Source organism: Pieris napi, chromosome 5 (assembly GCF_905475465.1).
Source record: "Pieris napi chromosome 5, ilPieNapi1.2, whole genome shotgun sequence".
NCBI classification, from domain to species: Eukaryota; Metazoa; Arthropoda; class Insecta; order Lepidoptera; family Pieridae; genus Pieris; species Pieris napi.
Window position 1 is genome coordinate 12320760 of NC_062238.1, and position 16798 is coordinate 12337557.

At 32.1% G+C, this 16798-nt stretch overlaps 3 protein-coding genes across 4 annotated transcripts; 2 read left to right on the forward strand and 1 right to left on the reverse strand.

Moving 5' to 3' along the window:
* Positions 1–66: 66 nt before the first annotated feature.
* On the forward strand, positions 67–11010 carry LOC125049866 (fidgetin-like protein 1). Of its 2 annotated transcripts, none has more exons than XM_047649364.1 (10): positions 67–333; positions 415–567; positions 647–1102; positions 1299–1414; positions 2276–2431; positions 2675–2808; positions 2980–3094; positions 3634–3746; positions 4344–4535; positions 10851–11010. In XM_047649364.1, exons 1-10 carry the CDS (start codon positions 239–241, stop codon positions 10968–10970), a joined length of 1650 nt encoding a protein of 549 aa, XP_047505320.1. In that variant the 5' UTR covers positions 67–238; the 3' UTR covers positions 10971–11010. The 2 variants fall into 2 exon arrangements, with proteins under 2 accessions (XP_047505320.1, XP_047505321.1); XM_047649365.1 differs by having other exon boundaries at positions 665–1102.
* A 158-nt stretch (positions 11011–11168) lies between these two features.
* Positions 11169–14952, forward strand: LOC125049858 (DNA polymerase eta). Its single transcript, XM_047649344.1, has 8 exons — positions 11169–11428; positions 11513–11647; positions 11830–11932; positions 12190–12406; positions 12714–12831; positions 13086–13226; positions 13351–13718; positions 13791–14952. The coding sequence occupies exons 1-8, from the start codon at positions 11295–11297 to the stop codon at positions 14885–14887; spliced, it is 2313 nt and encodes a 770-aa protein (XP_047505300.1). The 5' UTR covers positions 11169–11294; the 3' UTR covers positions 14888–14952.
* A 62-nt stretch (positions 14953–15014) lies between these two features.
* Positions 15015–16715, reverse strand: LOC125049893 (60S ribosomal protein L10). Its single transcript, XM_047649407.1, has 5 exons — positions 16604–16715; positions 16454–16482; positions 16069–16374; positions 15505–15667; positions 15015–15208 (listed from the first exon to the last, which is right to left on the reverse strand). Exons 2-5 carry the CDS (start codon positions 16474–16476, stop codon positions 15041–15043), a joined length of 660 nt encoding a protein of 219 aa, XP_047505363.1. The 5' UTR covers positions 16477–16482; positions 16604–16715; the 3' UTR covers positions 15015–15040.
* Between the last annotated feature and the right edge of the window lie 83 nt (positions 16716–16798).

Genomic DNA, 16798 nt, shown 5'->3' on the forward strand with positions numbered 1-16798 from the left:
CAGAAACTACTATATTCTAATATGAAATATCTATATTTAAAAAGTTTTATACTGACTGACTTTGCCTGGGACAAAACTTCAAATTGGCGATTGGCCCGTTTGGCGCCTTTAAAATTTAAGTTTTAAATCTTAAGTTCAATTTGAAGTTCAATCTTTAGAAAACTTCGTGTTGATTATTACGATTTACGTATTCAATAACGATTACAAAACAAGTACATGTATAAAGAGACTGTAAAAAATGCAAGATAAACAAAATTCAGAAGATGAAAAGGAGAACTGTTTGACACTTTTGAATAGTTATTTATTGCAGCAATACAAATCGTCCTTACAAAGGTGACTTTAAAAATATTTTTGATAATTTTAATTAAATTCTCTGTGTCAAAATACAAGTAATACTTACTTAAAAATTTGCAGCTCTTCAAACTTTATTTCAATTGCTGTTCTCAATGAGGTGCTGGATGAAAATATAGTTCAACTGAACAAACATTCTGATTCTATTCTAGAGACTGCCAATAGTCTAATAAAAAATCACAATTTTAAAAACTCCACATGGAGAAGTTCGCTAAGGTAAATATTATACTTACCTGCTTGTGGCTGGTATTGTATGTAATACTTCCAATTTCCAAGCATTCGTATTTTAACGAAGTTCATACATTATTTGCAGCACATTTCCTGACCCGGTCTCAATATTTGAAAAAACAGTAAGTTGTAAGAAATGCGATAAAAAAAATAGTGACTTAAAACCTTTTCATAAAACCAAATTTAGTGAGAAATTGAAAGCTAATTTGCAAGATTTGCTTAAAGCCAGTTCAAGTCAAGAACAGGAAACTAAATGTGATGTCAAATTCAAACCGAAATTTAATAGTTTTAAGCAAAGTAAAACAGAGGCTCATAGTGTTGCTGAGATGGGCAATGGTCCAGAACAAAACCTAGATTTTACAGTAATAGATGAGAGTGAAAAGGCTCACAAGCAGCAAGTAGCTAAGATTTTATTCAAAACAGCCAAAGAAACATTCTTAGCTTCCAATCCGGCAGCTAAACGATCATTGGGAGCTTCAAGGAAAGCCCAAGCAAAGTTTATCTCTCCAATGATAGGAGCACAGTAAGGATTTTTTTTTCACTCCATTTTTTTAAAATTCTGGAACTAATATTAAGAAATTAATTTAAAGGGGTTTATATTATTTTATAACAATTTATTTGAAAATTTTAGCAAAGTTTTGTTATATGTTTTTATTTACTGTGTCTTACATAAATTTTATATCAAATATCATTAAAATACATTAAATTCTTTTTATTAGAGAAAAGCAAGATCAAGTAAAAGAACCAGAAGTGGCAGATGAGAGACTAAAACATATTGATCCCAAAATGATTGAGATGATCGAGAGCGAAATTATTGATAAAGGAACACCTATAGGTAAACTTTTATTGTGGGTTAAGAAACAAATGAATAAAAATTTCTGAACTGAATTAGATAAGAGGTCTAATACAAAAAAAATGCGCTTTATCTTTTGTTTTTCAACCTCACTTGTGTTCACAGAATTGGTTAGAATACTAAGTTCTGCTTAGTTTAGTTTTTAAAGGAGTTGTTATATAGTAATTAGTACTAGATTTATTTTCTTTGGTAATTTAAAAGCATGGCAAAAATAGAATTACCTATAATAATATTAAAAAAAAATTAATATAAAATAGCACTGCTATGGCTTAGTGGTAACATACAACATATATAAAAAAAATTGAGTTCATAGGCTAGTAAAAACTAGTATATCTCTACCAATATAAAATACAAAAGTACATTTTGATATGTTAATTACAACATTGTTGCACATTGTGAGCTACATATACAAGTACATAATATATATTTTATATTGTCACTAGCCGTTTCGCGCCCGCTTTGCTGGACGAATTAAAATAAATTTTATGTTTCATTATTTTATTTTTTTTCATATTTTTATCATTCTTCTTTTTAACTTCCCGCTAAGAAAATTGAAATATTTCGAAAATCGAGTTTTTAACAGATGTTGACGTTTAGAGGTTCTAGGAAGCCTCCCCGAATGTTTCCGCGGTGAAGTCCGTATGTATAAACTTTCATAAAAGTAAAACAGCAATAAAAAAATGAAGGAACGTTGGAATTTAATAAATAAATAGCCATAAACCATCTAGGTTCTATTCGCATCGAATGGTGGTAGTTTCATGTCGATACGATCAGTGGTTTAGGCGTGATTGAGCCTCAAACGAAGACCATTTTCATTATATATATAGATTATTTGCTATTTAGGGTGGGATGACATAGCAGGCTTAGAAATGGCAAAATCTGTCATACAAGAGGCAGTAGTGTGGCCAATGCTAAGACCAGATATATTCACTGGCCTACGAAGACCACCTAAAGGAATACTGCTTTTTGGTCCCCCTGGGACAGGAAAAACCCTAATTGGTGAGTTAAATATTTCATGTTAGTATTACAGACTAAATATATATAGAATTTTATTTCATAGAAATACAGTTACTATTAATATAAAAAATAATAAAATAAAATTGAGTATCAAGTAAGTTTAATCCACAAAATATATCAAACTTTTAGGGAATCTATACAATTTTTTTGTAATTCACTGCGCTTTTTCGTTATCTTCTTTCATTAACCAGACTCTAGTTGAAATTATAGTTTAATATTTTCAAGGTAAATGCGTAGCAGCTCAATGTAACGCGACATTCTTTAGCATATCAGCATCTTCGTTGACGTCAAAATGGATTGGGGACGGAGAGAAGATGGTTCGAGCGCTATTTGCCGTCGCACGATGCCATCAACCAGCTGTAAGTACACCAAAACTCCTCATGGGCATGGGACACAAAATTATCCATCAGTCTTTCGTATCCGATAAATTGTTGAGATTTTCTAGAAGGATTTTCCATTCGGTCGCCTCACGAAGTCCAATATGTTCTTAACTTTTCAATATGTTTTATTATAGTTTAAACAATTTGTAGGTGATATTCATAGATGAAATAGATTCTTTGCTAACTCAGAGAAATGACACTGAACATGAAGCAACGCGAAGAATTAAAACTGAATTTCTTGTTCAGTTCGATGGAGCGGCTACAGGTACTAGGCATTTCTAATTTATTTTCTTTTTTAAGTCCCAAATAGATTTTATTTCAGCCATTTTTTAGTATAGTGAAAATCGTAACTGTGTCATAACTTGGTATTCAATGAAATTATTAAACTCCTTAAGGGAGCGTTAAAGTATTACGTAACGCAATTTTTGGAAATTATTGACCACCCCTCCCATGTAACTCGCCGTAACGTTTTTCAGTACCCAAGTACAGTAAAACGTTTCGTGACCACCTAGTGACTCTTCAGTTACTATTATGTGGTGTAAGTCGGAAATAATATTACCAATTAAACGTGTAATTCAATCCCCGCAATTTTACAAAATGATCTCCCCCCCCCCTCCCCTTCCCAAAATTCGTTACGTAAAATTTGAACTCTCCTTAATCAACGATTATGTTATTATTTAATTTTATCTCGTTTTAAGTTACAATAAAATTTACTATATATTTGATAAACTTCTGAAAACATAGAAAGTTAGGAAAAAATAGGCAAAAAAATGTGTTTATGTAGAAATTATTTTTTACTAATAGGAGAAGAAGACCGTTTACTTATCGTGGGCGCTACCAATCGTCCACAGGAATTAGATGAAGCAGCGAGACGACGGCTAGTCAAAAGACTATATATTCCCTTACCCGATGCACAAGTAAGAATAGGCTTAGTTACGATTTGTGATTTTTTAAATTTAGTATCAGTAGAATAAAATTCGGTAATGAGCATTTTTCATTACCAATAAATAATGAAACAATAAAAATAACATTTTGGGCTATGGTGTGAAGTTTGTGCCACTACAATTGTCATGTCCTGGAATATTATAATCCAACAATTTCGTTAAAATTGCACGAAAAGTTTTTGGGTCCGATTTTTGACCACAAAACCATCCAGTTCGCGGCCTTCAACCAGTAGTAGGAATGACATATATCGGTTGGGATATCATTTTCTGCAATTTCTGGTAAATCCGCCACTGGTAATTCCCAACACTCCTGATTACTACGGTTTTTTGCAAATACAATTGTCAGTGCCAAATTAAAGAAATTTTAATTAAATAAAAGTGTAATAATTAGCCCTTTGCTTGTTATACTGACGCTACGAAGTTGCAAGAATCAGCTCTCAATTTGTAAATGAATTAAATGTGCACTTAATTTCAGATTAATGAATAGTTTAAACCTAAAAAAATGTGAAATGTTTGTCTCGTCAGTTATTAATCTTAAATATGCCTGTGAAAAATTTACTTATATTTCAGGCTCGCAAGCAAATAGTGTTCAACCTGCTCAAAAATGAAAACAACGAGCTCACATCACAAGACATGAGTGATGTAGCTCATTTGACGGACGGTTATTCGGGTGCTGACATGAAATCACTGTGTTCCGAAGCCGCTATGGGTCCTATTCGAGCTGTGCCACTGTCACAAATTACTACTATTGATAGAGATATGGTATGATCTTTAATATACGATTATTCTACTACTTAGACCAGTGCCGATAATTTTTGAAACCAAAAAAAATTACAGTAGGATGAAACCCATTAGAAAAAGAGGGGAATATGATCAAAATGAAAGGAAAAATAAATTACGGTCGATCTGAGTTCGGGAAGGGGAGGGGGGGGGGGGGGAGTTTTAAGGGTAAAAAACGGTTTATCTCGATTTCCGGCAAAACTAAAAGTCCTATCGAAGAAAGTTAAATGGCAAAGTTGTAGGTAATAAAAAGATCTAAAACTTTTGAATTCACACATTTTTCACATAACCTCAAAATTTATGTGAAAAATTCAAAAAACCAAGTTTTTGGTTTTTAATTTTTATCTTTTACAAAAATATTTTTTTTTAACGAAATTTGGTGAAAACTTACCTTTCTATGTCAAACTCAAACTCAAACTCAAAATATCTTTATTCAAGTAGGTAACTAAGTACACTTTTGAATAGTCAAGTTAAATTAATCGTAAATTTACATTTACTACCAGTTCGCAAGTCAAGGGCGTAGAGCGGGTAAGAAGAACTGGCAAGAAACTTTCCGCCACTCTTTTTAATCGCCAAGTATTGTCATACAAATTGTTTGAACTGGAGCAATTCAATCCCAAGGATTAGGATCATTTAAGTAGTCCTCAAATTTATAAAAAGCTTTGTTGATTAATTTTCGTTTAACGAGGACTTTGAATTTATTTAGTGATAATTCTCTAATTGCGCTTGGGAGTTTGTTGTAAAAACGAATACAATTTCCATATAAGGAGTGATTTATCTTTTGGAGCCTGGTTGGTCGTACACTCAAATTAGTTCTATTTCGCGTATTATACTGGTGAAAGTCACCATTTGTTTTAAAATCGTTTATATTTTTTTGGACATACAACAAGGCTTCAAGAATATATTGACCAGATAGTGTCATAATATTTATTTCCTTAAACTTATTCCGTACCGACTCCCTCGGAGAAACACAACAAATACCCCGAACAGCCCGCTTCTGCAGCACAAATATGGATTGAACCTCTGCAGCAGCACCCCACAATAAAATGCCGTACGACATAACGCTATGAAAGTAGCTATGATACACAATTTTAGCCGTGTCCTCATCAGTAAACTGTCGAATTTTCTTTACTGCATATGCTGCAGAGCTCAGCCTATTCGAAAGAGTCTCTATGTGTGGGCCCCATTGGAGTTTACTATCTACTGTTATGCCTAGAAAAACAGTTTTGTCAACAAAGTTTAGTTCACTGTCCTTAATTTTCAGGTTACCAATATCTCGCTTTACGCTAGTAGTTGTAAATCTAATACATTTTGTTTTATTCTCATTAAGCAATAAGTTATTTACATTAAACCAGTTAACTATACGAGAGATAGAATTGTTTACATCGTCCAATAATACGTTATTCCTATTCACTTTAAATAGAAGTGAAGTGTCATCAGCAAACAATACCATCTCATGAACTTCGTTGACAAAGAATGGGAGGTCATTTATGTAAATCAGAAATAAGAAAGGCCCGAGAATCGATCCTTGGGGGACGCCCATTGATACCTGCGAACCCGGAGAGGTGACTCCATTGACATGAACTCTTTGGATCCTTCCCTTTAAATATGAATTCATCAGGCTGGAAGCTTTGCCATCAACGCCATAGTGTTGAAGCTTTCCAACGAGTATATCAGGATGAACACAGTCAAAGGCCTTTGACAGGTCACAAAAGACGCCGACTCCATCATATGATTCTTCCCAGGCGTTAAATATGTCCGAAATCAACTTCACACCGGCATCGATTGTGGAGCGACCCTTAGTGAAACCATACTGTTTATTATGTAAGAGTTTATTTTTATTAAAATGTAAAGAAAGCTGGTCTAGCATTATCTTTTCAAAAACTTTGCTCAACGCAGGGAGCACGGAAACAGGTCTGAAGTTTGACGGATCAGACTCACTACCTGCCTTGAACAACGGTGTAATTTTACTTAATTTCATTTCGTCCGGAAAGACTCCACAATCGATACAGCTGTTAAAAATTATAGACAATTCAGAGCTTATTACATTAATAACGGAATTTAAAATGACTGTTGACATACCCCATATATCTTTACTTTTTTTTAAATTAATAAGCTTAAAAGTTTTAACGATATCATTACAAGTTATATGTTTAAACTGAAATTTAATATTACATTCAGGTACACATTTTTCTAGCAATGAGATCGCAGCAGCAGGTGAAGAATCTAGGGACTTGGTCGTATTTAGTGGTACATTTGTAAAGAACTCTTCAAAAGAAGAAGCTACCTCTGGGTCAGATTTTATTAACTTCCCTTTAACTTTTAACATATAATCAGTTCGTTTGTCAGACGTTTTACCTGATTCTTCATTTATTATTTTCCAGGTAGCTTTTACTTTATCCATGCTATTTTTTATTTTTGAACTTAAATATTGAGACTTTGCAGTTTTGCAATCTTTTTTGAAATTATTTGAATACAACCTAACATATTCCCTAAATTCCACACTAGTGTTATATTGCATTTCGTCATAGATTTCATATAATTTTAACCTTTTCCTGTGTAACTCCTCATTTGCCCAGTCACAGAAACTTGTTTTCTCAGAGACCAATAAAGTCTTTTGAGTAAATACTTTCTTGAATTCATCAATAAATGATCCAAAAAAAGTATTGTATAAATTATTAGGGGATGAGTTGCCACACAGAAATGGCATTCTATAGACCAATGCTTCTCTAAATCTGTCCAAACGGTCATTTGTAATAGGAGTTATCACAATTTTCTTCTTTTTACATGTTTTTTGTTTCCTTAATTGGAATTCAAACCATTGACCAGTGTGATCAGATTTAAATCTATTGAAAATACAAACATTCAAAGGGGCTATGTCACTATATATGTTATCTATACAAGTTGCGGTGCTAGCTGTTATTCTTGTGGGTGAATGAAATTGATTTATTAAATTGTATGAACGAAAAAGACTAAGTATGCGTACACTTGAATTAGAATGACAAAGTAAATTGACATTAAAGTCCCCACACACAATTAGCCCTTTATTACACTTTACTAATTTACCCAATATCTCCTCTAATACATTTTCAACATTATTATAGACAGCTGATGGAGGACAATATAGACATACAACAATGAATTGCTCCAGTTCCACACAGGAGATTTCAATAGTTAGTTCTACAGAGAGGCTGATAATATCCTTTCTTTTTTTGCATTTAAGTTTTTTACTTATTAGGATTAATGAGCCACCATGAATTGCATTTTCTCTGCAAAACACACTACCAACCCTGTGGTTACAAAAATTAAACAAAACTTCATATTTTTTTAGCCAGTGCTCTGTTATGCACAAAAAGTCTATTTTTTGACTATTCAAGAATAGTTCAATTTCTAATTCTTTATTTTTCATCCCCTGTATATTTTGATGAACCACAATAATTTTTTGGGAATGAATTTTATCACATAATATACTTACCTTATTATTGCAAGAGTGGTGCTCTGTTGTCCTATTATCTAATTTAAATAAATATTATTTGGAATTTCTTCCAAGGTCTTATAATCTAATGCTTGCTCAATAGAAGCAAGGGGTCTAGCCAAATTCTTGGCTGTCATCTCTATAAAATATGATAGCGAAACAGCTATCTGTCTTTTTAAGAAAGCAGGTAGGTAATAATATCTACCCTTTGTAATAAAAAACTTTTTTGTATACCTATTGGTATCTATGACACAAAATTTATCATTATACATTGCCAATGTATGCAAATATGCTGTCCCAAATACGCTGTAATTTATTTGATTAAAAATATTTATTTGTTCACCTTATTTTGAATTAATATCGAAAAAACACCCTAATTTTCAATCGAAAATTCTGACGTCAAAATTTCAGCTTTTTTCAAAAAGTTGGTGTGCTTTCAGTTCGTTGAAATCTCTACTTTCGTATGGTAAAAAAATATATATATATATATTACCATAGTAAATCTTCTCAGAATATGCAAAAAATCGTATGCAGTAACGCCCAGACCCGTCATCCCCTTCCCTACTTCTCTATGAATCTTCTTTAAATTATAATCAGATGCCTATTTATTACTATTTTAAGATAACTTACCTGAGTGACCTAAAAAAAAAATTTGCCTTTAGATGGGCTAAAATTTTCGTATTTCGTATCCCCTGTATATTTTGATGAACCACAATAATTTTTTGGGAATGAATTTTATCACATAATATACTTACCTTATTATTGCAAGAGTGGTGCTCTGTTGTCCTATTATCTAATTTAAATAAATATTATTTGGAATTTCTTCCAAGGTCTTATAATCTAATGCTTGCTCAATAGAAGCAAGGGGTCTAGCCAAATTCTTGGCTGTCATCTCTATAAAATATGATAGCGAAACAGCTATCTGTCTTTTTAAGAAAGCAGGTAGGTAATAATATCTACCCTTTGTAATAAAAAACTTTTTTGTATACCTATTGGTATCTATGACACAAAATTTATCATTATACATTGCCAATGTATGCAAATATGCTGTCCCAAATACGCTGTAATTTATTTGATTAAAAATATTTATTTGTTCACCTTATTTTGAATTAATATCGAAAAAACACCCTAATTTTCAATCGAAAATTCTGACGTCAAAATTTCAGCTTTTTTCAAAAAGTTGGTGTGCTTTCAGTTCGTTGAAATCTCTACTTTCGTATGGTAAAAAAATATATATATATATATTACCATAGTAAATCTTCTCAGAATATGCAAAAAATCGTATGCAGTAACGCCCAGACCCGTCATCCCCTTCCCTACTTCTCTATGAATCTTCTTTAAATTATAATCAGATGCCTATTTATTACTATTTTAAGATAACTTACCTGAGTGACCTAAAAAAAAAATTTGCCTTTAGATGGGCTAAAATTTTCGTATTTCATAGAGAAGTAAGGAAGGGGATGACAGTTCTGGGCGTTACTGCATACGATTTTTTGCGTTTTCTGAGAAGATTTACTATGGTAATATATATATATATTTTTACCATAGGAAAGTAGAGATTTCAACGAACTGAAAGCACACCAACTTTTTGAAAAAAGCTGAAATTTTGACGTCAGAATTTTCGATTGAAAATTAGGGTGTTTTTTCGATATTAATACAAAATAAGGTAAACAAATAAATATTTTTCATCAAATAAATTACAGTGTATTTGGGACATAGAAAGGTAAGTTTTCACCAAATTTCGTTAAATAAAAAATATTTTTGTTAAAGATAAAAATTCAAAAAACCAAGTTTTTGGTTTTTTATTTTTGAGGTTATGTGAAAAATGTGTGAATACAAAAGTTGTAGATCTTTTTATTACCTACAACTTTGCCATTTAACTTTCTTCGATAGGACTTTTCGTTTTGCCGGAAATCGAGATAAACCGTTTTTTACCCTTAAACCTCCCCCCCTGCCCCGACCTCAGATCGACCGTAATTTATTTTTCCTTTCATTTTGATCATATTCCCCTCCTTTTCTAATGGGTTTCATCCGACTGTAATTTTTTTCACTTTTTATTTATTTTAAAGGCTATCTGCACTGATCTATACTATCATCTTTATGCAAATGATGTTGAAAATTAATTTTAAATTTGAATGGTGGATTTAATTTACAAACTGGCATGTCATAAAAACGCCGCCATATACTTTGGATTAATTATAGTAATACAGTGTAAACTCTTTATAACGGTTCGGTTACATTTGTTTGGTTTAACACAAAAGCCATACTTTATCTCACTCTTTATAACGAAACAGCCATTATCTATAACGAGGAAATATTTTCATATTTAGACATCAAAAACATACTTAAGTGTAATTGTTTTTATAATCAACCTACAAAACTAGCCTTTTGATGTGCCTAGGAAAGATAGCTGAGGTCATAAACAGCCGTCTCGCCTTTGATATTGTTAATTGCATTAACACGTGTGCCATTATTCTTAGATTACTCTGCCTGCCTTTTGGTCTCAGTTACTAAACGCACCACCGTCACCTATCGTGTATTATCAGTCGTAAACAAACTTCGAAACTGTCAAGATGGTCAGTAAAAGAAAAGCATTATGTATTATATGTGTTTAGAATAATTTACCAATTTTCCCAACCCTCCCTATAACGAAAAAAAATGTTCGGTCTCTTGAAGTAGTTTCAAAGAGTTTACACTGTACTTTATAAGTGATTTACCAAGAGAATAAATAAGTTAGTAAAGCAACGAGACCTAATAAGAAGTATCTGTGAAAATATTATTTTATATTTCTATGTTATCTTCAGTTAAATTATATGTTATAGGTGCGACCGGTAAATGCGCAAGATTTCAAAGCTGCACTGAAAAGAGTGCGTCCCAGTGTATCTCAAGATGATCTCGGCCAATACATTAAGTGGGACAGAACTTATGGTCAGGGTTTCTAGTTTTTTAAACTTTTCAAATTAAATTTATTTAAAAATTAAATTGCTGTTTTATTAATTTCATGGTAGAAATATGATTTATTGCCATTACTCTTAGTAATTCACTAGTCATCTTTGTATAATTACACGTTAGAAGAACATACATACATCTGTAGTAATGTAGAGGGTGGATGAAAACTTGACATTTTCGATTCTGTCAAACTAACAATGTATCGGTAGCGAGGTTTTTTTGAAAAATCAAAACAGAAAACATGTTTTTCTGGCGCGATGTCATGAAGTTATTAATGAAAAAGTTAATGTAATTATTATATTGTACAATATCTTAAAATGGATATTCATAACAGAGTGGTGGTATTAATTGATATGGACTGTTTTTATTGTCAAGTTGAAGAAAAGCTAAATCCAGAACTAAAAGGAAAACCAATTGCTGTTGTGCAATATAATCCATGGAAAGGCGGAGGGTATATATTGAACTTACGTTGTTTATAGTAAAATGTATGTATTTACGTAGGTAGCTACAATAAATATGCGATTTATGTTGTTAGAATAATAGCTGTGAACTATGTAGCAAGAGCCATGGGTGTTACTAGACACATGAGAGGAGATGAAGCCAAGGAGAAATGTCCTGAAATACAGCTGCCTTCTGTGCCATGTTTAAGGGGGAAAGCTGATATTTCCAAGTAAGAAATTTTTACAATTACTGTGGAATTAGGTAAATGTGCAATGTCTGTATCTTTATGGTCTTACTAACGCGATTACTCATGTAACCAACATTGTACCTTCATTCATTTTTCTCATTTTGTAGTGTCCAAAAATAAATGTAGTTTACAGTAAACTTATCTTATCATTAATTCCTTGACAGATACCGAGATGCTGGCAAAGAAGTTGCTAAAGTTCTACAAAGGTTTACCACACTGTTGGAAAGAGCCTCTATTGATGAAGCATACTTAGATATAACAACACCTGTAAGTCCAAATCCTAATAACGAAGTAGACATAACTTACATCTAAGTTAAAAACAACCATTAGTATGTTGTTGTTACATTAAAACCTGTGTAATGTCTTATGTTGTACTTGTCTTTTGACTGCCTCTGTGGTTAACTAATGGATAACGAATAACCAACTTTTTTTTACTAAAATTGAACCGATGTCCTGCCAAAACAGAGATAATAACAGGGTTAAAGACAGACATATTAGTTATATGTTAAATAATTGTCTTTAAGGTTCAAGAACGCCTTAAAATCATCAACATAAATACAATCAGTACAGACATGATGCCTAACACATTTGCTCTCGGATATCAAAGCATAGATGAGTTGGTGTCTGATGTACATAATTATGGAGGAGATTGTATGGAATTTGATATAGAACATGCATCACGGTTGCTAGTGGGGGCTGTGATTGTTAGTGAAATAAGAGCTGCTGTATATGAAGAAACTGGTAAGCAGTGTTAATTCAAAATTAAATATCTATCTACAACACTTTTCACTTCAGGGATCAAGTGAGTTTGGTTGTACATTTGATGGCAACTAAATATTTAAATTTTTGGTTTTATATTTTGTATAAGGGAAAATGCTACAGTGCACTGTTGTAAGTTGCTACTTTTTAAGTAGATTGGAGACTATCATATTTTATTGTTGTTATACTTCTTACTTATTATCATTACACTACGAAATGTTATTTGTGTTGAATAGCAAAATGCATTACTCTTTGATTGGTTTGATTTTTTTGTTATTGAAAATTTCAGGCTACCACTGCTCAGCTGGCATTGCACACAATAAAATTTTAGCCAAGCTTGTATGTGGGATGAACAAACCTAACAAACAAACAATACTACCAAAACATAGCATTAATTTGCTGTATCAGTAAGTTATATTTTAAAGCAATATAAAGTATAATATATAAGTAATTTTATAAGTAGTAAAACATTCAACACTGTAGAACTCATGCTAGTTATTTTATTTTTTATATCTTTATTAATAATAGGTCCAGAAGTTGTAATTAGCTGTGCATAGCTTTGAGAGAATTCTTATTGTTGTTTATGCAATAATCCAAACAAATTATTAAAACTTAATAATCTATTAATTTTTACACTGATTCTGATTAACATTTGTTGTAGAACATTACCACTAAAAAAAGTAAAGCACATGGGTGGAAAATTTGGAGATGCAGTATGTGAAACTTTAACAATTAGACTAATGGGAGAACTACAAAAATTTTCTGAAAATGAGTTACAAGTGAGATTTGATGAGAAAAATGGGTATGTATTGGCATATGTAGTTAAAGTTAAAAAATGTATATGGCTTTTTATTATATATAGATCATAAAAATGATATATTCACATAGAAGTCTTGGGAAGTGTATCTTATCCTTCAAATTTTCAGAACATGGCTTTATAATATAGCGCGTGGCATTGATTTAGAGCCAGTCCAAGCTAGATTTAATCCAAAAAGTATTGGATGCTGCAAACAACTCCGTGGGAAATCTGCTTTAACAACATTAGATAGTTTACAAAAGTGGCTTAGAGACCTTGGGTATGAAATTGAAGATAGATTGGAAAAGGATGCCTTGGAAAATAATAGAACCCCTAAACAGATGGTGGTTAGTTTTTCTACTCAAGCCCAAGATGGTAGGGATATTAGCAGTAGTAGGTCTTACAATTTTACCCCTGACGATGAACTATGTGGGGATTTATTTTCAACCAAAGCTCTGGAATTGATTTTAGACAGTGCTGAAGGTTGTAAATTGAAAGGTAAAATACTTTATTTAGTAAACTTTCTCTTTACTTCTGAAATGGATTATTAAAGACTTGTTTCCTTTTCAGATGATGAACCTGATCGGAGATTAAAAGCACCAATAAAATTTCTGGGTATAAGTGTGGGCAAGTTCGAAGATAATGATACCAAGAAAACAAAGAAAATTAAAGATTACTTTATTGCTGGTTCCTCTACAATACAAAGTACTAAAGAAAACTTGAAACCTGATAGTGTAGACACAAAATGCTGTAGCAAAATTGTTGACAAAGAACATGTATTTAGAAAATTCTTTCAAATTACTGAGAAAGGTGCAGAACCACTATGTGGTAATGCAAGTTCATCAAAAACTAATATTGACAATTATTGTAAAACAAAAGACCTTAAAAGTGACGTTCCACAAATGGAATCAAGCTTAGAAAGACAAGAATCATTCTTTGCTAAATTTTTAAATAGAAACATACATCCAAATGAAAAATCAACTACACCAGTATGTAAGGTAGAAACTTGTGGCGATGAAAGCAATGATACTAATTACTCTGGATCTACTATTGATGAAGAAATAAATAAAAGTATTGCCATGTTTGAAGATGATCCCTTAGAAGTAGACAGGGTCAGTAGTATGAGGCAACTACTTAACACATCTAAAGTAGGAAAAGATACCTCTGATTTGGAAGAAAATGGGCAATCAAATGTAGCTAGCAATATTGTAATATCTGAACCTAATATAGAAGTAATACAATGCTCCGAGTGTGGGAAAAAGATATCATTAGACATGTTTGATATTCATGCTGATTATCACCTTGCTTTAAAAATAAGAAGTGAAGAAAGAGAGCAGGTACGAAATAAAGTTGAAAGAAAAAAGAAAGATGTGGCAAAGAATACTGAATCATTAAAAAAGCATGAGGAAAATACAAATAAATCGATAGCTAACTTTTTAGTTAAAATTGATGAAACTATTCCATGTAAAATGTGTTCTGAATGTGGAAGCAGGGTTCCATTGGAGAAATTTGAAGAGCATTTAGATTTTCATGAAGCTCAGAGATTAAGCAGAGAAATAAATAGGCCATCACTACCTGTAAATAGTGCTAAGAGGAAAAGAAAATCTGCCTCACCTCTTAAGAAATCCAAAATGCAATGTAAATCTATAGATCTGTTTTTTAGATGATTGTTATTCTACTTCTAAATATGTATTATTTATGTATATAATTAAAGTAATTTATTTGTTTTAAACATTCATTCGTTTTATTCTCCAATGCTTAAGATTCTAGAGACCCTACTAGAAATAAAACAACTTTTAGACAAATTAATTATATTTCATCTAAACGCTGTAAATTTCGTTTTGGACCTTCCTCCAAGCATCCAGAGGACCGTGCTCGGGACGGTACTTGACGTTGCATCCATCGTTGGCGAAACGTCCGTCATCACGCAGACGCTCGTATTCTTCACGTTCATATACGGTGAAGCCCCACTTCTTGGAAATGTAGATCTAGAAAGAAATTTATTTTTAGAACAATAGATTTAGATCTGCCTAGCTTATTTGCATCAGTTATCATGGATAGACACGAATCAGATAATGAAAATTTGTTTTCCCACTTTTAGACTAACATTAAAAATATGTTGATGACATTTACAATATAACATACATATAAGTATATATAAATTGTTACCTTCTACGTATTCTATTTTATATTTATTCATACTTAAGTATAAAACCAAAGTTTCTTTTACAGAACCAAAATGAAGAAATATAAAGGTTTTTATAAATGATATAATTTAATCTACCTTTTGACGACCTGGGAACTTGAACTTGGCACGACGCAGAGCCTCAATAACTTGCGCCTTCCAACGGTCACTTGAGCGCACTGACATAATAGGCTGTCCAATGCGCACACGTGCCACTGTACCTTGGGGTTTACCAAAAGCACCTCTCATCCCAGTCTGGAGCCTAAAAACCCATATATGATATATAAAAAACTATTCTTAGTTATGTACAACATTTGGACATGTGGAACACCTTATGAATTTTTATCTACTATGAAAATAAATATAATTATTAACTTGCATGCTTTATTACACATTTAACCTTATAATACCTAATATTAAAAAGTAATGTATCTGGTCAGATTATACAATAATAAAGGGAGTTTCATGTATTACCTGCATAAAAGGCTAAAATTTATTATATATATTATGCAATATTAGACTTTGTACCCATGACGTGAAATTTCAAAACCACTAAATATCACAGAAACTTTTAATAACTACATTAAAATACTTTTAATTTTGGACCAGAAATTCATTTAAAGTATCTTTATGTTAATTATAATACACAATAACAGCACTTACCTATCAGCTCCAGCGCACGATAACATTTTATTGATGCGGATAACGTGGAATGGATGGAGCCTAATGCGGATGTGAAACTGATCTTTACCACAGTTTTTGACGAGGTACTTGTTGCAGCAGATACGGCCTGCCTCCAAAGCCTCAGAACTTAGCTGCTCGTACTCATCCGACACCAGGTGCACACATAGTGGAAAGTCATCTACGGCCGCCTTCTTTTTACCCAAGTCGAAGATACGAATTTTTGGGTCAGGCACACCACGACAGAATCGTGACTTTGGGTAGGGTTTGTTTTTACAATACCGATAACTGAAAAGTCAAAACAAATTAAATTTATTAGGAATTAAGCTACATAAGAGTATATCACAACAACATAACCAATATTTACCATCTCGCTGGCCGGCGCCCCATGATGCCCTGAAATATACAAAAAAACACGCTTAGTAAAACGGAAATATGTTTCAGACACAAGTTTTATGTATAATTATTCAATATCTTAAATGATTTTATTCGATATTAAAACAGTAACTTTTCGCACCTTCAATGAGACACACAAGACGTCGTAAAAGAAAGCTGTCAAAATGATTTCAACTCGATTTTATATCGAAATGTCAATTGTCAAAAAATGTCACAGATTATACCAATTGCAAAAATGACTAATTTACAAAATTAGTGAATAAAATATATTTTTAACTTTTAATATTTTTACATGTTTAAAACATTACGAAGAACA

Excerpts from the sequence above, each read along its gene's own strand:
- LOC125049866 (XM_047649364.1), top strand. The coding sequence starts at position 239 with ATGCAAGATAAACAAAATTCAGAAGATGAAAAGGAGAACTGTTTGACA. Across the intron at positions 2,432-2,674 it reads GACAGGAAAAACCCTAATTG|GTAAATGCGTAGCAGCTCAA; the intron begins GTGAGTTAAATA and ends AATATTTTCAAG. Across the intron at positions 3,747-4,343 it reads TTCCCTTACCCGATGCACAA|GCTCGCAAGCAAATAGTGTT; the intron begins GTAAGAATAGGC and ends CTTATATTTCAG.
- LOC125049858 (XM_047649344.1), top strand. The coding sequence starts at position 11,295 with ATGGATATTCATAACAGAGTGGTGGTATTAATTGATATGGACTGTTTT. Across the intron at positions 12,407-12,713 it reads TGCTGTATATGAAGAAACTG|GCTACCACTGCTCAGCTGGC; the intron begins GTAAGCAGTGTT and ends TGAAAATTTCAG. Across the intron at positions 13,719-13,790 it reads TGAAGGTTGTAAATTGAAAG|ATGATGAACCTGATCGGAGA; the intron begins GTAAAATACTTT and ends TTTCCTTTTCAG.
- LOC125049893 (XM_047649407.1), bottom strand. The coding sequence starts at position 16,476 with ATGGGGCGCCGGCCAGCGAGATG. Across the intron at positions 16,375-16,453 it reads GGGCGCCGGCCAGCGAGATG|TTATCGGTATTGTAAAAACA; the intron begins GTAAATATTGGT and ends TTGACTTTTCAG. Across the intron at positions 15,209-15,504 it reads AGTTCCCAGGTCGTCAAAAG|ATCTACATTTCCAAGAAGTG; the intron begins GTAGATTAAATT and ends ATTTCTTTCTAG.